Source organism: Ictalurus punctatus, chromosome 13 (assembly GCF_001660625.3).
Source record: "Ictalurus punctatus breed USDA103 chromosome 13, Coco_2.0, whole genome shotgun sequence".
Taxonomy (NCBI): domain Eukaryota; kingdom Metazoa; phylum Chordata; class Actinopteri; order Siluriformes; family Ictaluridae; genus Ictalurus; species Ictalurus punctatus.
In genome coordinates this window covers 17,813,959-17,841,491 of record NC_030428.2, presented here as the reverse complement: position 1 = coordinate 17,841,491, position 27,533 = coordinate 17,813,959, and the positions used below count along the sequence as shown (strand labels likewise).

The 27,533-nt window shown below is 39.7% G+C and overlaps 1 protein-coding gene across 4 annotated transcripts; it reads right to left on the bottom strand.

Moving 5' to 3' along the window:
* Positions 1 to 264: 264 nt before the first annotated feature.
* On the bottom strand, positions 265 to 25,878 carry jcada (junctional cadherin 5 associated a). Of its 4 annotated transcripts, XM_047159285.2 has the most exons (5): positions 25,739 to 25,836; positions 24,216 to 24,282; positions 8,538 to 8,979; positions 3,334 to 7,439; positions 265 to 2,112 (listed from the first exon to the last, which is right to left on the bottom strand). In XM_047159285.2, the coding sequence occupies exons 3-5, from the start codon at positions 8,864 to 8,866 to the stop codon at positions 2,078 to 2,080; spliced, it is 4,470 nt and encodes a 1,489-aa protein (XP_047015241.1). In that variant the 5' UTR covers positions 8,867 to 8,979; positions 24,216 to 24,282; positions 25,739 to 25,836; the 3' UTR covers positions 265 to 2,077. The 4 variants fall into 4 exon arrangements, with proteins under 4 accessions (XP_047015241.1, XP_017339513.1, XP_017339514.1 ...); XM_017484024.3 differs by lacking the exon at positions 24,216 to 24,282 and having other exon boundaries at positions 25,739 to 25,878; XM_017484025.3 differs by lacking the exons at positions 24,216 to 24,282; positions 25,739 to 25,836 and adding an exon at positions 25,327 to 25,716.
* Positions 25,879 to 27,533: the final 1,655 nt, after the last annotated feature.

Here is a 27,533-nt window from a genome sequence, read left to right as displayed (position 1 = left end):
GGGAGAACATGCAAACTCCATACACAGAGGTTGGAGGTGGGATTCGAGCCAGCAGCCCCAGAGGTGTGAGGCAAACAGGCTAACCACTAAGCCAACGTTCCCCCAACCATTATCATTATAATCACAATAATAACATTTTTACAAAACATATAATAACAAATTGGAACATTACTTATGCCATGTGGTGAATAGAATAATAATAAATAAATATGAAATAATATTGTTATAGGATTCTGTACAATAGCACAATTCAAACAAGATCAGTCCATGCAAACAGTTTATTAATTCATATTTTGTTGAAATGTACAAAGAAAGCACTCTCCCAACACTGTGTTTAAAACCAGTTGCTTCGAATATGTGCCTATATAATAAACACTTTCCTTCGTTAAAATACTCTAAAAAATAATGTTTTTTATTTTAAATATCAATGCTTTCTTTCGGAAGATACATATATGCATTTTGAAATATAATGATTTTTATGATATAGTACCAAATACAATAATATGCAAAACCCTAAGCCCCAGTTTTACCCATGATACATGCTGACACAGAATAATTCATCTACACACAGCAACAGTGGCTTACACAAGAAGAAATACACACACACACACACACTTTCTGTATGAAAATAGAGAGGATTATTAAGACAAATATATTTTAGCAACACCATAGACGTTTAGGTTCTAAACCTAAACACTGATGACATTGGCCACTTGCTGTTAAATGTATATATGACTCCTTTCTCCCCAACCACCCCATATGCTTATAGATATTAGATTAAACATCTATAGAGCATGGCCTGAGTGCTCCAAATGACCTTAATATTTATGACAGTGTGTTATATCATATTGAAGTTCCCATGTAACTGTTCCTCATGTTACTCGCATATAACATTAATAACAGTGTTAATGAATTGCTAATACTGATGGTAGTCTAATGGGAGAACTTCAGGTGGAGCCTACATTGTGCATGCACGACAGTTATTAATAACAATACTCTAACTTGTCGAGCAAGATGTAGTGACATATGAAATATACAAACGACACATAATACATTTCGACATTTCTGCGTCCAAAGGCACACCATCATCCGAAAGCTCATTTACTGCACAGACTCTGCAGGAAATGACACACGCTCACATGTGACATTTGCAAAATGATTGTAATCAAGCAAATAGAATTGCACGATTAAATGTCAAGTACTTTTATAATGTTGCATTTGCTATTGTACAGTCTGAGGATTGCTCGCTAAAAATAAATACACATTTGTTAAGTTTTTGCATCTCTGAAATAATATATTTTCTGCTGGTTACTGATAATTACAAGCGTACGTTTCGGATATGATCTCGAAAACAAGCGTAAACTGAAAGGCCGTACATGCTTGAAAAATGACAGGCAGTTAATATGACATAATTACGGCTACAATATGACATAATTACGGCTACATGGACACACTGACTTGAATATATCAGCTGTCGAAATACAACATTCAGTTGTGCTCTTTGTTATCGAGTACATTGCTGTAGGGTGATAATGGATGAGACATTAAATATTCACTCACGCCTGCATGTGTTTTTGTTTTTTTTAACTGGAAGACTTATAATCAAACTTTGTTTCAGTTGATAAATTTGTGACTTGTCACTGCTTATATTACAAGAGATGAAAAGTCCAAGCTGGCATGTTGTATATTTTATTTTAGTTGCTCTATAAAGGTGTTCGGTGAAAATCTAACAAACAATCTATCAAGATGTGCTGGTGCAGATAAAACTATTTACAGCCTTTAAATGTAATACATATTCATTTCCAGGTTATATTCTTCTCAACAGCTTTGTATGAACAGAATCATTCTTGTTTTATTAAAAATAAAATGGTATAAAAAAAGATGCATAACATGAGGAAAGCGGGCTTTCCACATGCGTTTTTTTTTTTGTTAATGTGTTTTGTTTAGAACAACAACAACAACAACAACAAAATGAAGTTAAAAAGAAAAGTGAAAGATTTGACTGATTTCCCAGCCAGGTCACAGTGACAGGACAGGACAGTGTGGGCAGTCTGAGATGCTGTGCCAATGTCCAAGTTTACACCCTCTCAACTCGACTAGGATCATAAGAGTCTGAGGAGTGAACAGAAAAACACATCAATTCATCAAGGAGATTACATTTCCAGACCAACGCAAAGCAAAGGAAAACCAACATTTGAACAGTATTCAGTAATATTTGTTCTTTTTTCGGGTTTCATTTTAGTGCTTAAGCGGATGTTTCAAAATCCTAGTGCTGGAGTCACACTAGTAGTAAGTACACAGTTCTTCCTGTGTTTGCAACTCAAGACAGGATTATTATATAGCTGATGAGTTAAGTAATGTGTGTTATTGGGAAATGCAAATTGCTCTGAGCAGAACTGGAAACACTGGTGTTAAGTGACATAATCTGGACAATACTTCCCTCTTGTGGTGGCAAACACTTATTGCTACATGAATGTATGTTCATTCAGTTTGGAGCCCAAGTGCACAAATAATTGTTTTGATCTAGATACAAGATTATCATGTTCATTGGTTTAAAACAACAAACAAACAAACAAACAAACAAAGGAGTGAAAAAACCCTCAGAACTAAACTAGAAGCTCATACTACAGATAAGAAAATTAATGTCACTGACAGCGATCACCAGGATTTGTATGATGTGGGCTGACAAGCCTTCAGTAACCCAATATGAAATGATAATAAAAGCTACATCACAACCACCCCAATGCCCTACTTCAACTTCAACTTTCCTTGGACTAAAGAACATGCTTGGAAGAAAGCACTTCTGAACTTCCCTCTTCAGTATACTGTACATAAACTCACAGACATCCCTGACCGGCTAATGTCTCTCTGGTTGTCAGGACAGAGTAATGTCATTCATGCCCAATTCTGATTTCTAGGACTGCTGTTGCATTGCCTGTTTGTAATCTTCTGAATCATAAAGCTCAAATGTTCAACTGGATATGAAATATAACTTGATTTACGCTTGACAGTTTTTAAGCAGGGCAGCACAGTGGTGCAGTTCCAGCTCGACTAGGGTAATGAACACCTAGATTAAACTGATCAGTTTGAAACTGGAAATGGATTTAACGGATTCATTGGGACTAATGACATCTTATAATGCACTGATTATTATCCAATCGAAATTCCTGTATTTACTATCAATTGTACTCACTGTTTAAACCAGGGGCAGGGATCTCAGCTGTCATTTCTATGTAGCAAATAAAATAGCTACTATTCTACTTTCTCACTAGCGTGTTTAAGGTTATTCACTCTTTGATCATTCATAGCTGTGGAAAAGAAACTTGCGCTCACCTGAAACAGACTGAACGTCATCATCCTCGAGTGAATCGGAATCAGTGGTCATAATAAAGGGGTCCGGGAGTGTGATTTCTCTCTTGACCACTGTTCCACTGCGTGACTGAGGGACTGAGACTGAGCAGCCCGTGGACTGTGGTGACTGTATCGTTCTTCCCCCGATTTCTTCTTCTGCCTCTTCCTCCTCGTCCGTCTTTCTATCAACGTCCTCGTCTATCTTTTTCTCCCAAGCGGCTTGCCACTCATTTAATCTCATTTCATTCATCACAAATTGCTTCTCTTCTCCTTCTAGTACGTTGTCCTCTTGAACTCTATTTTTGGTTCTTTCCTTGCCTATTTCCTCTTCTCCCCTCCCTTTCTGGACCTCTTTTTTGGAACCGCTGACGCATGACATTGAGTCATCTTCCACGACAGGATTAATGCGCTCTGCAGACATTTCTTCATTTCTGCGCACAGAAGATGGGTGGTATACGATGCACTTGGCCGGTTGGCCTTCAGACATGTCTGCAGCAGGCGTAACCTTTTTCTCACCTCCAAACACACTTAAAGTCAGGTCTTCATCTTCAGTCGCTGGCAGTGATAAACGCAGGTTATTGGGTGGAAACTCGGGTAAATCTAACACTAAAGAAGCAGTATGACTCTCCTTACTGGACTTATCTCCTGTAGCGCCATGGTCTTCCCGAATAGCAGTATCATTCTTCTCCATCAGTTGGTGGGTGTGGGCTGATGTCTCGATCACTTGCTCATACACTCTACTCACATGCTGTGTCTCTTCATTTGGCCTTATTTTCAAGGTTTGCATAACAAATTGAGCCTTTTCCTCACTCGGTTTGTCACCGTGCTCATTTTCCTGATCCTGTCTGAAACCATCTTGACCGATAACCAAGGATTCAGCTGGGACAGCAATGCCCAGGATCCTGGCTGCCCTCTGTTCAATTGACTCGTGCACAGGAATTCCTTTGGCACACTGAATTTGATACAGGTTGCTAAGATCTTCTGTTGGCATGCTATTGGCTTTCTCTTGACTCAGAAGAGCCTCCAGATGTTCATCTGCGATCGTTTTTTCATTGCTCAGATACAGATCATCATCATAATCAGCATTATCATAGTTTGCCATGAATGTGAAATGCTGACTTCTGACACCATGAATGTGAGGTGACCTTTCTGAGCCAGTGATAACTTTGCTGTTCTCTGACACTTTCTTATGGTCAAGTTTAGTAGCAAAGCTTATATTACTGTTTGAGTGCTTATGATTTGCCCTAAAGTCAGGACTGTTTATATTTCGATCTCCTCCACTATCTGAAGATGTGATCTGTAAAGCGTCACATGTTTCTGAGTTGTCAGAGGGACTAGTCAGCATTGGAGACTCAGGACTTAAACCTACAGGTGATCCCAGTTTCACTGAGTCTGGGAATGCTGTGTACACTGTAAGTCCAACGTCCTTCAGTAACGATTCCTTTGGCACTGGAATATCCAACCTGTTCAACCTCGGGTCATCCTGCATCATACTCAAGTCCTCGTAATTGACAAACCCAGTGTCCATCTCTTGTCTTGGTGGTATGTCAGGATTTACAAACCTCCCTGTCGGTGTCGAGAAGGCACATCCTACTTCCCTGAAATCGTTACCTGTTTGAGTCACACCTCTGTGCTTTAAATCTGACCTGAAATCTAAGCTGTCATTCTTTAGCTGTTGCTCAGGACTTCTTTCTGTATGTTGCTGTTTAACCCTATGCATAACCAACTCAGGTCTAATGAACTCTGTGCTTGTGTTGTCTACCTCTAAAATGTTTCTCATTGCCTCATCCAGGTCCTCTATAGCCTGATCAGTGGTTTGTAGTTTGGCGTTTTGGTCTTGCAGCTCTTTGTTAAAAGACTCAAGTTCCCCAATGGCATCCCATGGTCGCCTGTTCACAGGTTTTAACAAGAACTGGCCAAAGACCTCTTGGCTATTTAGTGCTTGAGGTTTGGGTGCACTCTTCCTCAGTGGGGGCTGGGGATCAGGAGATGGTGGTGATGAAGTCGTTATGACTTGAACTGGGCTTTTTATACTTGAGCCGCTAGCTGTTTTTGTTCGGGAAAATGCACTGCTGCTGGAAAGGTTGAAATTCTTTTGGACTTTTATGGGACACTTGTAGTTGACACTGCATTCAGTGCCCAGCCCATTGTCTGTGGATGATGGAGGCTCACATGGAGCCTGGGTTTGAGGATTTTGTGCATTTGTATTTCTTGAACCATCAAGAGAACCTGTCTGAGTCTCTTGATTTCTATACTGATCTCCTGGCCAGGACCCTGCATAGCACAATTCTTTGTCAGCACTTGCTTGGAGAGACCAAATGTCTAGGATCTCTTTCCGAAGTGGAGCTTTTTTGGTCCTTTTTGTGTTTAATGAGCTGCTGGATTGTATTAATTGCTCATTGCTATTTGCAATCTTTGGCATGTCTTTGCTACAATGCTGGGTCACTGAATTCTCTGTAGGTGCTACTATTAAACTTGATACTTTTTCATTGTTATTCGGATCAGTAGCTTCCTTGTTGGCTACCACATTTATTGGAACTGACACTAAGCAGAACATAGTCTCTTTGATTTTCTTCTTGTTTTTCTTATTTTCAGCTGCTGTTTGCGCTTCAAACGTCTTTACCTGTGTTACTGTCTCACAGAATCGTTGGTCTATGCTAGGTTTCTGTTGTGACGATGTTGTTTGGAAGGTATTTGGATAGTCAGGGCTGGCTGGGTACCTGTTGGAGTTTTCATCATTTGTTGATTTTGAGTTGATCACCTCTCCTGAATACTCCTGGTGCATGACTGCTTCATTGACACGATCCCTGATATTGCTGTTACTTGCTTCTGTGCTGCTGAATGGTTTTCCTGAGAGCAGAAAGGCACTGTCATCAGGAAATTTCTCAGATGTGGAGATGATGGGGATGTCTTTTCTGATATTCCTGATTTTGTCAGCATCTGTCATTGAGTTCCCATCCATTCTCCCTCCTGACATATGTCTGAGTCTTGGGTCATCAAAGGGTATGTACTGAACATTCCCTATGTGCTCCTCTCCATAACCAGGGTATGGCTGTCTCCTACAGGGCATACTCCTCCTCCCATCCCTGTAATTGTCAGGCCAAGCCATTCCTGTCTGTCTCATGAACCATTCCTGGACCTCGGCCATGGCAGGTCCTTGCATGTATGGGTCTCCCCGGTAATGGTAGTTCCCCATGGAATTGGCATAAGTCCTGTGTCCCCCCCTGATGACCGGTTGCCTCCTGTATGATGGTGGAGGGATGTAACCTGGGGGCTCCATGCCAGACCCTCCAAGTTCCTGTGCAAAGTAATCCTGTCTAGAAAAAGGCAGTGGAGTTCTGTCTCTGGGGTGAGGCACAAAATCACCAGAGAGCATCTCTGAACTTCCACGCATCTGCTGGTGAACCTCATATGATGGGGGTCTAAGAGGTCGACTAAAACGGGGCTTTGATGGGGGTGCAGATTGTACACATGACCGGCTACTGTCAGTCCATCGCTCCCTACTTTCCCCTTCACTGAAATTGCGACCTTGAGGTAGCCGTGACTGGTGCCCATTTGTTCGATAGCTTCCACAGGGATCTTGGCCAGAGGATGGCATGCTTAAGTACTGCATGCTGTCTGAGGGTATGGCCATTCTAGGAAGGGACTGGGATTTGGCTTTGGTCCTTGGAGGAACAGCACCCTCTGCTGTTCGAGGCCGCCGATGCTCCTGTGCCCATCTTTCACCTTCACTTTCAGACATATGTCGAACTATTCCTACAGCTGGACGCCACTCTTCAGTTCCCAGGCTCTGGTACTTCCTCTCTGCTGCCAGTTTCCACTGGTAGAGGGCCAGTTCACGCTCTTTGGCACGTGCACTGTCTGCCCTGCGTTGTCTCTCACGACGATGCTCTTCAGTGGTTAATGCTGACTCTGGCCTTCGTTGCATGCCCTCTGCTTTATGTTGACCACCTAATTGTTTCCCCTGTGGCTCCCTGATGTCTGCATAGTCCAGGAGCATGTTGAAGTCTTGACCCCGTCTCCGCCAGTAAGACACATCATGCTCTGGCCTTGGATGAGTGTACACTTCTCTGTGGGCATCATGGAATCTGCACCACCAAAAAAAGTTTAAAAAAAGAATACTTTTGTGAGTTAGGTTTCAAATATGTTCCTTTATCGCAAGTGTATAAGATATTAATAGAGCAAAAAAACATAAAAAATATTTCTATTACATTTTAATTTTCTCTATTTTTTGCTCATGCTAGTTTTTTTTTCTTTATAAAGCACTTTGATCTGCATTTTTATTAATGAAAGGTGAATTCATTTTAATTATCGTTATTATATGGCCATTTATATTATCTTTCTATCTTTCAATGAGTGAGGCAATCTCTTATCGATGACCTGATTTTGTACACTGAATTATCTTGTGCTGCCCCCCTTTCCCCATCAAAAAAAAAACATTAAAAGCTTCATGAATACATTTTTCCCCAATACTCATGTTAACAGTGCACTGACGGAACAGCTGTGCTATAATTAGTAGCAGAGCAATGCTCACATTTGAATTCATAATATTTTATTGATGCTGATGTTACATAATATATAAAGGAACTGAATCGTCATTTGACAGAAGCCTAGTGGGATTTATAATTTACCAATGGGATCTGCATCGAGCACGTAAAAGGGGAATGATAATGGGGTGTTCCAATAAAGTTCTGTTTAGAAAATAACAGTCCTATGTGGCAGGAAATGGACCACTGTACTTAAAAATCTTCCAAACGTGTGCATCAGGGAAAGAATAAGAGGTACTGAGAAAAAAAGAGAGAGAGGATGGGGGCAGGAGCTGGCCAGGGAGAAAATGAGAGTCATAAGAAGTATTTGATGAAGGTGAAGACCCAACATTATAAAGTTATTTGTACGTTTTAAAATATATCCCAAGTAATAAAGAATATATGCCGAGAAATAAGGAAACAGATTGCACAAAAGAGAGAGCACTGTTAGTATCTTGTCCTATAACTGAGGAAAAGTCCTTGACAGCTGCCACCATTACATAACATGCCTCATCAACCCCAGCTAACTTAAACCTGAGCTGAAAGAAAATGAAGACTAATGTGATCAAATGTGGAGAGATTGTGCATGTCCTTGAGTCAGCAAATGTAGGTACATGTGCGTAAGATAAAAGTATAGGGCTATAAAACACTTCGACTAACCCGCTGTCGCTGGTCAAGGTGCCTCCTGGTGAGTGTCCATCTATTAGGTTAGCATTGTCCTCCTCTGTCCTCTGGTTCTTGTCCCTGATCTCTGTGTCACTGGGGCCACCCTGAGATGAAGTCTGTTTCACACCACCACCATAAACACAGTCCGCTTTGTAGCCATTCACTGCACCATGTCCCGCCCGCTTGTCAGTGATTTCACACCGACTGTTGCTGCGCGTCGGTGGCCGCTGTTCGTGGGACGAGGACGAGTGCGATGGAGGGACATTGTTGTTGCTGCCGATTTTGTATCCATGAGAGATAAGGAGGTCCTCCACGCTGTACATGGTTACGCCGGAGTGTGTTGTGGTGTCCAAAGTGTGTGTGCGGATGTCGTCAGAGTTCTAAACGTTTTCCAGATGAGGCGTGTCTGTGAACAGCTGCACCAGAGAGGCCATCACTGTGAAAAGAAATAAAATGGGACGAGGGAAAGTGTGAGAGGGAGAGACTGAGAGATTTATTAATATGATCCCCCCCCCCCCCCAAAAAAAAAAAAAACCCTTTGATGTGAAGACTGCGAGACTGTGAAGGCGAGACTGTCAAACTCCAAAAAAGGCCCTACCTTACAACAAGAGAAGCAATTCTCAATGGCTGTCTTCCTGCCTGTCTGTTCGATTACCCATTCCCATTCCCCTCTCACCCCCTGCTTTTCTTTCAGCACAGCAATGATACTCTATCCAGCCCACTGAAGTAGAAGGCAGCATGCCTCATGCATGCTGACCCAATTAGAGGGAAAAATCATAGCTGCCACGTTACCCCACTGCTGACTATACAGATAATCAACAGGAATAAAACAAAGCCAGCAACATCAGAGGACAGTGGATGAAATGAGAATGAATGGAGCACTGTCATACTAATTAAGACTTATACTCATTGCATGCTCACTGACTAAGCAAATCTTCAAGGGAATCCATATTTATGTCTGCCTGTGGTGGAAATCATCAACTATAACGACACAAACTCAATCTTTCTGTCATCTCAGCCTCAGAATCTGTTCTGGCCGCGAGCTGGAGGTTCTTGAAGTTTGCAATCTGACTGGCTCTCCATGACTTCTGTGTGCAGCGCACTTCTACGCACCATTTCCAACAGGAATAGACGACTTTGAACCCTGTGCTACAATTGCCTTTTTTTGGAATGAGATATAATCACTGGATTGAAAAAAGTTCACAAAATGTACCAGACTCTAGTAAATAATAGAAGTCTCGCTTGTGAGAATAGTTTATACAGTTTGTACCGGCTTTAACTCACTGGTGTACAAGGGCGCTTTGAGTAACGTTGATGCTTGTTGCTTTACTTTTTGTATTTGCTCCAATTTGGGTTCACTGCACATACTTAACCAAAACCCAAAAATGTAGCTCACTGATGAAAGGGTTGGGAAGGGGCCTGGTTGAAAGATCAGTTTAGCAGCGCTCTTAAAAAAATGTTCCAACACACTAGGGATCAATTTAGACGGAATAAACACAGCATATGTATAAATGCAATTAAATCTAAAAAAAAAAAATTGCAAATGTATTTGCAGAGTGACAGAATTATATCATATTTGTCATGCTAGCCAGACAGACTAAATTGGTGCTATGTTGCACCACAGTAGGACAATGTCTATGGAAAGTAAGGTTATTTCCCCCCATACCCACACACATACACACACACACACACACACACATACACATACATATACACATACACATGGAATCTGCATCTTAAACTCTAATCACACCAGTTCAGGTGTTTCAAGATAAACTTTCAAGCAAACTAGACAAATACAAAAAAAAAAAAACAGCAAACAAATCATTCATAAATCATAGTTTTCTCCCATTTAGTTTGGTCATGGTTACTTCTACACCTACAGACCTACAGTGGTGCTTGTGTTTGTGAATGATTTAGAATTCTCTATATAACATCTACATAAATATGACCTAAAACATCATCAGATTTTCACACCTTAAATTTTTTTTTAAAGATTTTCACAAGTCCTTAAAGTAGATAAAGTGAAGCCAATTAAACAAATGAGAGAAAAATATTATACTTAAAGGTCGTTTATTTATTGAAGAAAATGATCCAATATTACATATCTGTGAGTGGCAAAAGTATGTGAACCTCTAGGATTAGCAATTTAATTTGAGGTGAAATTAGAGTCAGGTGATTTCAATCAATGGGATGACAATCAGGTACGATTCCTAAAGAACAGGAATATATCAAATTCTGATCTTCACAACATGTTTGTGGAAGTGCATCATGGCACGCACAAAGGAGATTTCTGTTGTTGATGTTCATCAGGCTGGAATAGGTGGAGAAAAAAAAAAATCTGTAAAGAGTTTGGACTCCACCAATCTACAGTCATACAGCTTGTGTACAAATGGAGGAAATTCATGACCATTGTTACCCTCCCCAGGAGCAGCCGACCAACAAAGATCACTCCAAGTTCAAGACGTGTAACAGTCCACAAGGTCACAAAGGAACCCAGGGCTACTTTTAAGCAACTTAAGGCCTCTCTCACATTGGCTAATGTTAATGTTCATGAGTCCAGCATCAGGAGAACACTGAACAACAATGGTGTGCATGGCAGGGTTACAAGGAGAAAACCACTGCTCTAAAAAAAAGAACACTGCTGCTCAGGTGCAGTTCAGAGATCACGTAGGCAAACCAGAAGGCTAATGGAAAAATGTTTTGTGGATAGATGACACCAAAATAGAATTTTTTTGTTTCAATGAGTGTTTTGTTTGGAGAAATGAAAACACTGCATTCCAGCATCAGTGAGACTGCACTGCATTGCCATGTGTGAAACATGGTGGTGGTGGTATCATGGTTGGGGCCTGTTTTGCTGCATCTGGGCCAGGACAGCTTGCCATCATTAATGGAACAATGAATTCTGAATTATACCAACGACTTCTAAAGGAAAATGTCAGGACATCTGTCTATGAACTGAATCTCAGGAGAAAGTGGGTCATGCAGCAAGACAACGACCTTAACAACACCGGTCATTCAACCAAAGAATGGTTAAAGAAAAATAAAGTTAATGTTTTGGATTGGCCAAGTCAAAGTCCTGACCTTAATCCTGTAGAAATGTTGAAGAAGGACCTGAAGCAAGCAGTTCATGTGAGGAAATGCGGCAAGACAGCAGCTCTATGTACACAAGTTATTCTACCAAAGAATGGTTAATGCCAGGGACACACTAGACAATTTTTTTTTTTTATCTTAACCAATTTTAAAATTGTGGGAGACCACAGACATAAGGACAGTTTCAACCGATTTGTAACATTATCTAACAATATTATTTGTAAAAAAATCGCTTTTATCAAACGTGACTTCAGAAGTAAAACAAATATGGAGGACAATCAACGTTGTCAGCTGGTTCTCCTGGTGTGGGTTATATTTTGCAGCAAATGACAAAAAAGTAGAAAAAATATGGGTGAAATCTTGGCGTGAGCTGGAGGTGAGTTGGGAATTAATTGTTATTTCTAGCAGCAAATTGGCTAAAATGCATGCAGACGTTACATTATGTTAGAGTTTTGAGTCCATGCCTTTTCCTTGTCGGCCCTGTTGTGATAGTTCTTGCATGACACATTATAAAGACACTCGTACTGCTGCCATAGTTGTACAAGTCGATCTTCTTTTTCAATATTCCACTTTCGTGACGTTTGTGGCTGCCATGTTTCCTCTATAAAAGCATGCAACACCATTCATTGGCTTGTTCGTTTATTCATTCATGTATTCATGTATTCAGTAACTGCTTTGTTCTGGTCAGAGTCACTGTGAAACCAGATCCTATCCGGGGAACACTTGGCGAGGTGGGAATACACCCTGGATTCCGGTGTGTAATGTACTAAATTCCGGTGTGTAGTGTAATAAATTCCGGTGTGTAGTGTAATAAATTCCGGTGTGTAGTGTACTGAATTGGATTCCAGTGTGTAGTGTACTAAATTGGATTCTGGTGTGTAGTGTACTAAATTGGATTCCGGTGTGAAGTGCACTAAATTGGATTCCGGTGTGTAGTGTAATAAATTCCGGTGTGTAGTGTACTAAATTCCGTTGTGTAGTGCACTAAATTGGAATCCGGTGTGTAGTGCACTAAATTCCGGTGTGTAGTGTACTAAATTGGATTCCGGAGTGTAGTGTACTAAATTCCGTTGTGTAGTGCACTAAATTGGATTCCGGTGTGTAGTGTAATAAATTGGATTCCGGTGTGTAGTGTACTAAATTGGATTCTGGTGTGTAGTGTACTAAATTGGATTCCGGTGTGTAGTGTACTAAATTCCAGTGTGTAGTGTACTAAATTGGATTCCGGTGTGTAGTGTACTAAATTGGATTCCGGTGTGTAGTGTACTAAATTGGATTCCAGTGTGTAGTGTACTAAATTGGATTCCGGTGTGTAGTGTAATAAATTGGATTCCAGTGTGTAGTGTACTAAATTGGATTCTGGTGAGTAGTGTACTAAATTGGATTCCGGTGTGTAGTGTACTAAATTCCAGTGTGTAGTGTACTAAATTGGATTCCAGTGTGTAGTGTACTAAATTGGATTCCGGTGTGTAGTGTACTAAATTGGATTCCGGTGTGTAGTGTACTAAAACTGTTAAAGCTAAATACTCTAGTACCAAAATACTGCATTAGAACTGATCAGTGTATGAAAAACACGATGGTAGTCTGTAGTTTTAAACATGAACCTGCTCGGCTTGTGTAGCAGATCCTTTGTTGCGGCTTGTTGCATGTGTTGCATGAAGACTAGAAAGAAAAGAGTGTTCAATTTAATTTTCTTTCTTGAAATTTCACTTCCCATCTCTGGTCTGCTTAGTGAAATGACAACATGGCTGGATATAAATAAAAAAGTGGACAATGAAAAACAAAATGTTTAAAGATGGCTGGGAAGTATGCAATTATTTTCTACTTCAAGTTCAAAATCTGTTGAGAGTCACAAGTGCCATGAACTAATCACTAATGGTTAAGCATCTAGGCATCACTCCTTCGTTGCACAAGAAGTTCACGGTCGGTCTAAACTGAAACATTATACCTTCATAATCTGTTGCTTTAATGTAAATCCTTCATGAAAGAAGGAACGCTTTAACCTCTATGTCCTTTATTCTACCTGAGAACATCTGCACTTTCAGACACACATTTGTCAGTGAATCTTTGTAAAATGGGAGTCCCTGAGCACAGCCAACACTAATGCGATTACCTTTCTTTAAGAACCTTAAACCTGTTAGTCTTGGAGGATTGACTCTTGACTTTCTCTTGGTGACCCAACCTCCTGTAGTATCGTAAGTGAAGTTAAATCCTCTATGCAAAACAGTGACGGTGCTGAACATATAAATGTTCCTAATTTGTGTGATGGATGCAGAGTGCTCACAAGTTCTACTCTGTATCCAGCATTTTCAATCAAGCTACTTAAATGATGCACATTTCCTGAGAATGCAGCGCGTATCGTAGGGCCAGAAATGAAGAAAGTGTGCTCTAAAACAATAATGTTTTTTAACAGAAATACTTGTTTTCTTCACACTCAAATGATGCAGTAAGAACATTTCAGTGATATGAAACTACAGATTAACTGGGTTAGGGTTAACTGGCTACAAAGACAGCAAGGATAGCTTTCATCTGAAACCTTTATTATAAGGTTTCCACACACACACACACACACACACACACACACACACACACACACACACACACACACACACACATATACACGTACACACACACATATACACACACACATACACGTACACACACACACACACACACACACATACACACACGCATACACACATACACAGCATAAACCAAAAGCAAACACAATTTAAATTCCAGTGAACTGGAACTGGAAAGGTCGTGCTATTTGATACAGCATTTATATGCTCTATTTTTTGCAAAAATAAGCTGCAGCTGCCACTGCACTCGGAGAATGAAGCAGGCCCGTTGTTCTGCTGAGTAATTCAGAAAATGCCTGTTGATTTTAAAAACATGTCTGCTGCTTTAATGGTGACAAACCTCCTTTCACTCTGTCTTTCAGGTAAAAAGTGCAGATCTAGTAGATTTGGATGATAACACTTATTATTATTCTTTTTTTATTATTATTATTTATGACCTACTTTTATAGCTAACATATCAGGCATGCTCAAAATAAGCAAAACCACATGCAGACCGATGATGTCATGAGTCTACAGTGCATAAACTCTACATTGAGAAAGAATAAATACATTTCAAAGAAACAGATGTAGGGTTATATAAATTTTACAGTACACTGCACAATCCTAAGCAAATCTAGCAGGCTGATTCTACAAAAATCATCCAAGCCATCTCTCAGGCAGAAGTGTACATTTAAGTTTGCAAAAACTTGATTTGCTAAGCACCACTAATGAGTCCTGTCTGTTTTACTTCATATTCTTTCCTTTATTAGAACAAATTATCTACAATGAAGCTAAGACTTTGGCTTCACTCCTCTGCAGACTATCAGGCATGGCTGTGGTTACAAAGCATTGTGCTCACTCATAAATAAATCACACATTTTTAGGTCTGAGCTTTTGGAGGGCATCTGGTCTCTTCCTCACACCCGCCTTCCCATCAGGCGTTGCAGAGAGCCCAGAGCTGCCGCCCTGACAGTTTGGTGTCAACTCTTTATTCATAGCCTTAGTGAGATTTGTGGAGTCCATTACTGAAAAACAAACAGGAGGATGGAGGAAAAAGTGGTGCAGGATACAAATGATGATGTTCGGAAAGTAAGAGCAAATCAGTCGAAAATGTTTCAAGTGAAGGACACACACATTTGCCACAATTCACAAGTTCATTTTAAAAACAAAATGTTGCAAAAATTCCTTGAGTGTCCAAGTCCAGGATCTGTAGCAAAAAAGGGTGCACTATTACAAAGGAAATGCCTTCTGTTCGAAATGAAATTAAAAGATAAGAACAGTTCCTGCTCTGCAAATATACAACTATTATCAATTCTTGGACCTGAACTATCTCCAATGAACAAACAAGTCATAACCAAAACGAGAACAATAACATGTCTGTTCTGTCCTTCAGAAAATTTCCATTTTAGCCACACCTAATCATTGTTCTACAGGTTCTGTTCCAACCAGGCCCTGACACTGTCCTTTAAGATGCACAGCAACACACACAGTTCGGACCACGCTGACTTCATTGTTTCCTTCATGATATCAGATAGGTCAACCTCTTCTTCCTGAGGATACGAGAGCTACAGAGAAGTGTAGCATGTTGAGAATCAGTGGGCGGGGCTGGACCCCTGAGGACAGAGGCAACGACAACAACAGAGCGACCCACGTGCTAAACTCCAGCATCTGGGGAACTTTCTCCAGAGATTTATCATTTGTATTTTTTCCTGTTCTCTGCCTTCCAGAATATTTCTCAGTCTGTACACATTTCAGGCTTAAATATAAAATTAGAAAACAAGATTTGATTACAGTAGGGCTGCAATGAATGATTAGTTGGCTGATCCCAATGGATTAATCAATTAATCGGGGGGGTGTCAAACTTTCAGTACCATATTTTCGTTTATTTAAAATAAAATCCACAAACTGAGTGTTACAAATATAAAATTAAGACTGAAATTTTACACAAATGTCTGTCCAATTATATAAGACTATAAATATATAAGAATACACACCGACACACCAGAATATATATATATATATATATATATATATATATATATATACATATATATATATATATATATATATATATATATATATATATATATATATTATTCATTTAGGACTGTAGATTAATTCCGTGCTTTTTTTGCATCTATAAAATGTAATACATAAATACTTATATAATATAAACTAATATAACTAATAAAGTCCTAGCAATCCCTGGTTGATTGGTAGAACCTGTCATTCCCCAGAGATTGGTACAAATACCAGATTCAATTACATATTATTGTTGGTGTGACATTTAATTTGACTCTCTGAATTATCTTTTGTTTATTTTATCCATCAATGTGACACCTGAACTTCTCTACCACTCATAGGTTTTTGAAAATTATCATTTCATTTGTAAATAAATTTAAAATAAATCCGTCAATGAACAATCGTCAGCTCAGCTAACGTGATATTTGTGAATGCACGTGAATAACCAAATTGATTAATTTTAAAACATCTCATTTGAATATATTTTGATACATTTAACAAAAAAATATATAATATTATTTAAACACTTTTAAAAGTTTCCTACGGACACCCTGCAATTACACCACTGACCACTAGGGGTCCGCGGAACCACTGCACTAAACGATGGAGTAGGCAGTGCATAGTGTAAGTGTACAGTAGATCATTTGGGACACAACTTTAGTATTTACTCTCCGATGCGTTTCGGAACAAAAGTAACATAGTGAGTAAATGTGCCTCGTGTCGCGCGCAGACCAACTAATCGATAATAAGATTCGTTGACAGCGATTTTCATAATCGATTATTATTGATTTTATCGATTAGTTGTTGCAGCTCTAGATTACAGGATGGCCTTACAGCTTCCAGGGTCAGCGTCTTGATTCACATGTTCTCACTGTGACTGTGTCTTTCCTACACCAGGTTCTCCGGTGTCCTCCAACCTCCCAAAAACACACCAACTGGCTACTCTACAACATCCCTATGTGTGACTATCTGTGTGTATGTGTGTGCCATGCTGCCTTGTGATGAACTGACATCCCATCCAGGGTGTGTTCTTGCCCCCCAATGTTCCTAAACCTTCCAGATCCACCACCATCCTGACCAGAATACAGCTCTTACTCAAAGTATCTTAATGAAAGATTCCTTCACAAAAGTTAAGAATTCCCTGACTTATGTGTAAGACTTATTATAAGGAGTGTCATCTCTTCTATTTCTTTAATGTACTGTTGCTCCACAGAGCCTAGAGGTACTACATCGCTTAATAACTGCATTATACATACATCAGTTCATATATTTTATTAAATAATATATATAATTTATCGAATGTTTCCTACAAATCATTAAACATTAACTATTATTTTCCATATTTGCAAGAAAGTATCAAATTACTGTTTTATTACTTTTTCTAATATGATTTTACGATTTCATTGTGTAGAATTGCTTTAAAAAAGGACTGTGCCCATATCTGACAACGTGCCACAGGAAAAAAATAACTTTTACTTTTATGACTAATTTATTTTACTTTTAGTACTAAAGGAATACTAAATGAACACTAAATGTAGTACTATAATAATATTATTAACTGTTGATTTTTAGACAGCATTTTGATGTTTGCTTGACCTTGAATGACCTTTGGCTATATAAATCAAAACCTGAAGTAAAAAGTCAAGAATGTGCTTTCACTGTAACTCTCAAACCATCGGTTGCTTTCAGAGCTGACTGAAAAAAACAGCTTTTTTTTTTTTTTGTGGTTTCTAAAAGCTGACCTGAAGGCAAAGATTAAAGAGGCCTTTTGTCAGAAGATAACAGCCCACCTTCAGACCCAAATCCTGCGCATTTCCAACCTTCTATGTCTAATGTTAGGAGAGTCAGACATCTCAGCCACGGTGTGATAATGCCAGCCAAATTGTCCTCGACTTTCTTTATGCACAAAGACACTCTAATCTATGCCTTCAGGGCGAACGCTGAAGCAAGCCGCTACTCTTGGCTTGTTTAGGACTCGTCCATGGTTACTAATGTTTTCCTTTACTGAAAAGTGGGCTTTCCAACAATGCCGTACAAGCAAGGTGATGACTCGGGCACTGCAGAAATGCTTCCTGATTACATTGGCACTCTTATCATACAATTGTTAAAACAGGAAATAATGCTTTTTTTTCTTTTTTTCATTGTGGAACTAAAACACTACAAACCACAGCACCGGGTTTCTGTTGCACAAAATCACACACCCTCCCATCCCGTCGTTTCACGATAATGTTTAGGATGTTCGTGTATTGTTAATATGTTGTAGTTCACAGTTAAAAGCAGCATGAAAAGTCTAACCACAAAGGCGGAGTATGTTGATTCAAAACTTATTGCAGCTGCAGGGTCAGCAGGTATGCTGTAACCTAAAGCCAGAAGAGATCTACTCAACACATTTATCTGTATCTGAGTCTGCATTGAACTATCAATAATGGCAGATATTTCATGGTCATTTGAGACATCTCTCATTTAACATGCGAACACACACACACCCACACACACAACTTGTGTATACTGAGGGAAGCAAAACAGAACATAGTTAAATAATCTTATCCAACAAAAACATAGGGTGATATTTACAGAGAAGTACTAGCTTGGAAGACGGGAAAGCGTTGGCAAAGACGTGGAATTCAGACCTCGCAGGTCAATATATCTTGAAGTAAGCAGCACTGGTGCCTATAAAAATCAAAGTACTGAGCTTGACTTATGGCTTGGCCTATACTGCGGCTTGCTTCTTGGTGCTGAGCTGTTTCTGACCTGCTCAGCATGTCTGTACATAATTAGCGTGCATCAAGGGGTTTGGACTTGCACAAGACATCAGTGACAAAGTCTATCAGCTCAAAGTGCTCAGATCAAAGAATGGGCAAACAGAAGATCTATGATAATGAATGTTTAGGAGACAAACGCCTCGCTGCTAAATATGTGCGTCGTAGAAAGACTGAGCATTTCGACCGAACACAGCCGTGGCCGTAAAATAAAACACCAGTTTTAAAGAAAATGACCAAGATATCAATAAATCATATTATCTCTTATCCTTTTCCTTTTAATGATGAATCTGAGGAACATCATGCAAGAAATCAATCTCGTACACAGACTTCTACTCAACATAAAGATCCAACACAATTGCAATAGCATATCGGCGGTTTTCCAGCACTGAGCACAATTACGTCATTGTAAGTAATCTGACGAGTAGAAATTACACAGGAGAAAGTGAGCGTTACGATCCATGTGTCTTCCATATGGCTTTAAAGCCTCTAGTATAAGAGTCTGTCAAATCATTAGGCAACAAAAGCAGGCATTCACCTTTCATCACTTTTAATTGCGATTAATAATCCAACTTTATACTAATCTACATATGGTTGCACTTTGCATGCTATCACAACCAGACGGCTTTTAAAAATAGTACAAAGCGTTTTTTTTTTCCACTGAAACTTACATCGGACAGAAAATGGCCGTTTCTGCAAATTCTGCAAACAGAACTGCAAACACCTCACTCTTACTGTGTATGTTTTGATAGTCCCATAAAGTTTGATAAAACTTTCCTCCTAATTCCTCATTATCTAGGAGTATCAATCCAGTCATAGGAATTTTTTTTTTTACTCCAGCTCCAATCCCATCAATCTGGGATTTTAATTGTAATAGCTCAAATAGAAATTTCTTGACAAATAACCCAGACACCCAATCCAAAATTGCACATTTATTCCTTTTTTATTGGGAGAAAATTGCACTGCCAGTGTACTTCTTGTTCTCTTTCTGTTCTAACGAGCAGTTTATTTTTGGTCTGGTGGCCTAGAAAAACTTGACGTTTTCCTGAGCTGAAATATGTTTCTCTTTTCCATGTACCTTAATCACCAGTTATAACATTTTAACACATGGATAACTCCAAACATGGAAATGCGACATGTGCATTTAAAGACCTTCACGTCCGCTGGAAACTGAATTGATAAGGTTGATGTCTACTGCATTATAAGGCACCTGGCTATCCGACAACTTCATCAAAGCCTGACGTTCGCTGTGTGAGGAAATCCCGCTTGGCTAGCAAGGTTTCAGACATCTTTAGGCGGTCTGACTGTGCTTGTGAAACTGGCTCCTTACCTGCTGTGATCTTTGCAGGAAGATATCCTGTGCAAGAATAAAAAGTAAAAAACAAACAAACAAACAAAAAAAACCCACTTCAGTGGGTGAGAGGTGACAAAATATGTTAAACTCACTTTATCATCATTTTATTTCTTGTCTCTTGGCCAGAATTCAGCCGTAGTCACATCTGATTGGAATTCCAAGAACACTACACGACTGTACTGCTGCTAAAATTTACTTTGTCATTTCCATGCTGTCCAACTGCCACATCACAGCATAAATCCATCCATCCATCCATCCATCTTCTATATCGCTTATCCTTCCTTCAGGGTCACGGGGAACCTGGAGCCTATCCCAGGGAGCATCGTGCACAAGGCGGGGTACACCCTGGACAGGGTGCCAATACAGCATAAATCATTTCTCCAAAATGAAATTACTGTAATATTCTGACTGATTTAAGGAAAACTCGTCAACATAGTTTACGCGTTCTGTACACATTTCATTCTGCTGTTATACTTCATGGATACAGATAAATGAAACACAAAACCTGGGCTATACTTGCATTATCTTGCTATCTTCCCTCCACATTACATAAGCACAATAAGTTACTTATCATTACATAAGTACAATAAGTTATTTACCAAGGCTGTGAATAAATGTAGACAGCCCTTCCGATTCTGTAGAGATCTGCTTCACTAGTGGGAAAGGACTTTAAAAACAATGAGTCATGGAATATCTTTGCAGTGGCTTCGCTGGTGTTTGCCCAGCCATTTCCGATACAGCTACAGCTAAGAACACACTCTCACTTAGAGGGCACTGTGCTCACACTCCACACTCAGAGCAGTGATAACAATGAGCAAAGTGTGCTTAGGGCATACGCATAAACAGACACACTGCAAGTCAATTACCCAGCTCTTTGGCACACATACAAACACAGACGTACTCCAGCTTCTCCTACTGCTCCCCCCCCCTGCTGTTCCCTTCTCTCAGAACCTCCCTGAGGGAATACGGTGTCTCTCACACAATACTGCCACTATCTGTGCTTGTTTTCGTGACTAGCTGAACTGAAGGGTGAGAACTGGTCAGCTAACAGCACAAAAGCTCTTGGGACTGTACTGTTAAGTCAGCAGTAAAATGGGAACTGAGCTATGTTGGCTCAGACTGGACAGGCTTTCCTGTTCCAGAGTCAATATTACACAAAATGAAGCTTTGTAATAATCTATAGAAACATATTATTGGTTTGTTTACATCAGTGTTTCTCAAATTCAGGTTCAGGGACACCAGGGACTGTGAAATAGTCTATGGAAGAAGTCCAGAATTTTTTTTTTTACATTATTTTATATAATTTCATTTATATTATTATAATGAATTCCTAGGAGTTTTGATCCTCAATCAGACAGGGTCATGTAAGCTATGATACATACCTAGATATGGCCTTAGATATGGTCTGTATAATTACGATAATTAAAGGAGCAGTATGTAATTTTTCAGCCAACTGCCACCAGTGAGATCAACCACAATTGCAATGACATTTCCCCTTCAGCCGAACCGACAACTGACAACACCCTTTCTGTCAAAACTATGTGTACAGTCGCCTCTGAAAGTATAGGAACAGCAAGCCAGTTCTGTTGATTTTGATTTTTCTGTTGATTCTGTTTTGATTTTGAACACACTTGGGTTTCAGATATGAGACAATTTACACCTACACGTGTTAAACAACTTAGAACATGGCACCTTTGGTGGCAAAATACCCAATTTTTTGGTGAGCAAAAGTATAGGAACATATAGTCTTAAAATAAATCAAAGTAAATAACACTTAATATTTGGTTGCATATTTTTGCTTGCAATAACTGCATCAAGCCGGTGAACCACTGACATCATCAAATTGTTACATTCTTCTTTTGTGATGCTTTTCCAGGCTTGTACCACAGCTTCTTTACATTGTTTGTATGGTCGGGTTTCTCCCTTCAGTCTGCTCTTCAGGAGGTGAAATGCATGCACAATTGGGTTAAGGTCTGGTGATTGACTTGGCCAGTTTAAAACTTTCCACTTTTCCCCCCTGATGAAGTCCTTTGTTGTGTTGGCAGTGTGTTTTGGGTCATTGTCTTGCTGCATGATGATAATGATAATGATAAAATCAGACAAAATGTTCCTGTAAACGTCCTGTAAAATTCTGTTGCTACCATCATGCGTTACATCATCAATAAAGATTAGTGAACCAGTTCCAGAAGCAGCCATGCAAGCCCAAGCCATGACACTACCTCCACCATACTTGACAGGTTCCCCACGAACCTGTAGGATAAGCAGTGTAGAAAATGGATGCATGGATGGACAATCAATATTGTTAATGACCTGAAAAATTGGTGGGTTCAAACAAAAGGTGCCATGTTCGCAAACTCAAAAGTTTTCAATGTTTAACACAAACAACAGGATTGGCATTGCCATTCTAATATTTTGAGGGGACTAGACCTCATAGGCTGCCTTTTATGAAAAATGAGCAGAGTCGTAGAGCTTATTTCTGGGCCATAAAAATAACACAGAATACAGAAACAATGAAATGTGCTAAATCCACTGCATGACACTAAGCAAATCACAGCTCAAGTTTTCTAAAGTGTCCTTAAAATTATTTTGTTACTATGGGTCCAGAAATGCTTAAATCTTATCAACTGTGCCTTAATATATGTCATAGCCCTGCTGTAAATGAACAATAACCAAATTTCATTTATTTATTTGCAGTCCTCAGGCAGAAACTCTTCTCTAAATGTATACCTCCCCCTCAATCTGGAGAAGCTCAATGAATTAAGTCCTTGTGACATTCATACAATGACTCAACTTCAACAGAATTAGATAATGACATTTAGCAGACACTTGGAAGGCAAGGGATGACATCGAGTACAAACATGAAACTCATTCGGAATGAGGAATGCATGTCTTTTATCAGTAATGCAGGAAGACACAAGCGCTCGATCCATTGATCTTTAATAAAGAGGAAGGACGTTCGCTGCTGCAGGACATTAGATGAAAGTGGTATTGATTTTAACTCTGTTTGCAGATGCCTTCTATACACACAGCAATCCTTTAGCATAAATTGATGACAGATGACAAGAAGCATGTAAACAAGACATCTAAGAAAAGTGCAATTACAAACTGACAGGCAGTATTAAAAAAAAATTATATTTATATATATATATATATATATATATATATATATATATATATACACACATATAAAATAATAACTGTCAATATGTGGCACACTGTGCTTCTATATCAACATCTTATGACTATTAAAGTAAAAAGGCCACATGATAAATACTTGTGTATTTGTGTGTGTGTATTATTCACAGTGCAATCATATTAGGTGACTAAGTATAGAAATGTGCTCCTGCTCGGAAACAACCCCTACTCTGCTTGCCACGTAGGCCTCATATCCCACAAGTTAAATGACTTTCTGGCTTTGTAAAGCATGCTCGCTTCCACTCCTACAAACTATATCTATAGTAGAGCTTCACAATATTGCAATGCTGTCCTCTGCATTAATCATTTTGACAAAGCATGCTATATGCAAATGAACCCGCTTAACCACAGTGTCAGATAAGTTTCCATATAAGTTTACTGTGCAAAATTATGGCACTTAATCATCAATCATTCTAGTTGTTATCCAAACAATACAGTTAATTCATCCTAAAGACATTACAGATTCTCCAGTTGTTTTAATATGTTGCAAGATATATCGCAATATACTTGTCCATATCGTCCGGCTCTACTCGACGTGCTCAGTGTTACCCCTATGATACATTTCTACTCACAGCTGAGAGATGAATCAGAGTCATCGTCACTGAGACTTCAGTGGGTAAACTATGATTCCCTATAAATGCTGTTGAACTGGAGCAAATTTGACCTTTTAAAGCATCTTGGCCTTTACCTGCCCTGCAATCCTCTTGACCTCTAGTCGACGTCTGCACACTTCCTTATCACCAGACCATCCTAACCTGAGATAAATTTGACACCAGATGGTTGTGTGAATTCGGGCAAATTTGCAAAAACATGAATATACACACTAGGCTGATTCCTCGCTTTACACTGCTGGGACCCTTTCTAAAGCATTCGGCATTCACTGCATGCAAGGATAAATAATTCACTGGGATTTAGGATGTACGTGGTAAACGTTTACGGTATCGGATTTATTGTTTAGTTGTAAAGCATTCAGTAACTGTAGTGAAACGAATAGAAAAAGCCGAGCGCTTACAAAGTCATACACGTAAATCTGGTCTCACGAATGCGTCCTGTAGGCTATGTTTAAGGGGTTCGTACAAATTGTACAATGATCTGGAAATGAGAACGTCATCTTATAAGAGTTTAAAGATTTTTTTTTTTTTTTTTTGGAAATGTGAGGAGGAGCTTTCCATTTCCATTAAGTCTCATAGCTGTAGTTCTAGACATATGGCACTGGTCTCTAGAGCCACAGAGAGCACACTTAACCCCAGTCCTTTCTCCATAGAGCCTTGGAAAGTTGAAAGGTCGATGGTGGATGAGTGAAACCCTTCTGAACGCTTATTTGAACAGGAGGACATATTGAGAATAAGGGCTTGTTGGTGACCTCACACTTTCCCAATAAGAGACTGAAAAGGAGAGAGGCGCATCCCGCCGAGTTTCTCTCTCTCTCTCTCTCTCTCTCTCTCTCTCTCTCACACACACACACAAACACACACACACACACACACACGCCGTCTCCATCGCTGTCAACACACACACTTTCCCTTTTGAAGTAAGGAGTTGGTGTCAACACACAACACTCACAACTGTTTATCCGGGACATTGAGCTAAAATGTTCCACAGCTGCTGTTTGACCAAACGCGACCAACTCCCACAAACTCGGTTTCTGGCGCCTGTAGCTCAGATACTATCGACTCTTTTTAGCAAACAACTTCATGTAAACAAGACGTAATTTTTGTTGCTTAATTAATTTAATGAAAAACGGTGATAATTTCCTGAGAGAGAGAGAGAGAGAGAGAGAGAGAGCCGCCGGTTTTTACCTCAGAGTCCTCATCGTCCGCGTGCCCTGAACATCCACGACAGCTACATTACCAGTGTTAGTTACAAAGTTGTGTAATTCTCACTAATAACCACGCTATTTCAGAATCAAAACAAACACGTTTACTAGCTGATTCAGTAACCCCCAACAAGCAGAAGGTCTGTTATTATTCAGCAGCAGCGGCGTGAGAAAGCTGAGAGCGCAACCCTTCCTTCACTAACGCCTCCATCACGACTCAGAGGTTACACCGTCCTCTCTCAGCGCACAAATATACCCCAGTCTCCAGGAGCGGAAATCAGACACACAGCCAGGACGGGAGCAGAAATATATTCCCGTCTCCCGGAGCTGAAATCAGACACACAGCCAGGACGGGAGCGCACAGAAGAGTTCACGTAGCGTAACGGCTCACCTACCTGAGATTGGGCTGTGCAGTTCACTAACGAGCCTGCAGGTTCTACTGCTCAGCTGGACTGCTGTAGTCCTGAAACAGATACACACACACACCCAGAGAGAGAGAGAGAGAGAGAGAGAGAGGTGGGGGTGGTGGTGGTTAGAGGAGTACACCCTCTCCCTCAGCGTTCCAAATGTGGTGAAATTTGTTCTTTCCAAAGTAGCAGAGAAACTTTAACCTAGAGAGAGAACGGAAACACTAACACACCCCTACTACTGCCACACACACACACACACACACGCTCTCTCTCTCTCTTTGAAAAAATATTAGTACACATTGTGTACCTTTAATATATATCTTTCATCTGGAAACGTGGATATAGTGTGCTTTAAAATATTCAAGGTACATAAATAAATAGACAATTTTGTGAGTAAAGCTTTAAATGTACACTTTCTATACTACTGTATATGTTTGTTTTTTTTTTTGTTTAAAAAAAAAAAACACCTAGAGGGTACCACATCAATGACAAGGGAATGTACAGTTTATTGCCGATCATCATCATCATCATCGTCGTTGTCATCGTCGTCATCGTCACCACCATTCATTGGAATGGAAAGCTTTTGATGAGAATAAAGGTAGTGTGGCCCTGTTTTATTGTGATTGTACCATCAAGGATATATCTTTAGTATGTATCTTTCCCCATGGAAGTAGCATGTGGTGTACCTTTTATTAGCTTTCGTTTTTTTAGTAAAGCTTTAAAGGCACATCAGTGGTTCTTAAGGTATCTTAAAGGAATAAAGATACATACTACAGGTGCAAAAGATGTTCCCTGGATGGTACCACCACAGCAACACGGAAAAATAGAGTTTGGTACCTTTACTTCTGAGAGCTCAGTGACAAATGGCAGGATATTTCAGGTTTGTCAGGTTTGTTGGCATCAAAATGATCTCAGAATGTTTTATGATTATAATCTGGGAAAGATACTGTTACCAAAATGAGCACTAGCATCTTCTGACCACCCATATCTCACTACTGATTTGAGGATCTGATTAACAAATTTAATCTACACTGCCCTTTGAGTGCATTTAGCATCAGACTATTGGCCAAACAGTAGCTGTAATAGTTTCAAATTGGCTATCAAATACAGTACATGAAATAGGCCTGCCAGTGTGATATATCAGAATAGTTTCACCAAGTCTGTATAACACTTTCACCAACTTTTAGCACCAGACCTGAGCGCTGTTGCCATTCGCATAAACTAAAGTCTCCAGATCTCCACTCTCATGCACACCTGCCAAATGTATCTCCTGACAGAGTCCTTAGATAAAGGGGGTGTCAAGGATCCTGGACAAAAATGTTATGATTTTCAGAGATTGCATTGTACAGAATCTGAAACGCCCCTTACCAGAAACACATAATCATTCAAGCACAAAGAATTAGAATAAGTGAATAAGCCTAATCGATCTGTGTCTTTTGAAAGGAATTATTGAAAGGATCAAATGAAATGATTATTTGATCTGTGGTTCCTGCTATCAACATACACGTGCACACACAAAGAAAACCACACAATCTCCAAAACTCCACATACCTGAGTGTTTTCATGGCTGACTATTCACAGATGGAGAGCTCTACAAAGAACAAAGGCTGATGGATTTCATAATATTGACACAGATGTTGCACATATAACTAAATCTGTGTAAGATGTTCCTCAGAAAGTGTGTTGTTTGCATCTAGTGGGCAAAGCTCAATCCATAGCCGACCCGAGTATTCAAAAGGAGAATCACAAAGGGAGTTAGTTCAGGGTTGGGATGAGCATG

Excerpts from the sequence above, each read along its gene's own strand:
- jcada (XM_017484024.3), bottom strand. The coding sequence starts at position 8,866 with ATGTACAGCGTGGAGGACCTCCTTATCTCTCATGGATACAAAATCGGC. Across the intron at positions 7,440-8,537 it reads ACCTTGACCAGCGACAGCGG|ATTCCATGATGCCCACAGAG; the intron begins GTTAGTCGAAGT and ends TTGGTGGTGCAG. Across the intron at positions 2,113-3,333 it reads TGACGTTCAGTCTGTTTCAG|ACTCTTATGATCCTAGTCGA; the intron begins GTGAGCGCAAGT and ends TTCACTCCTCAG.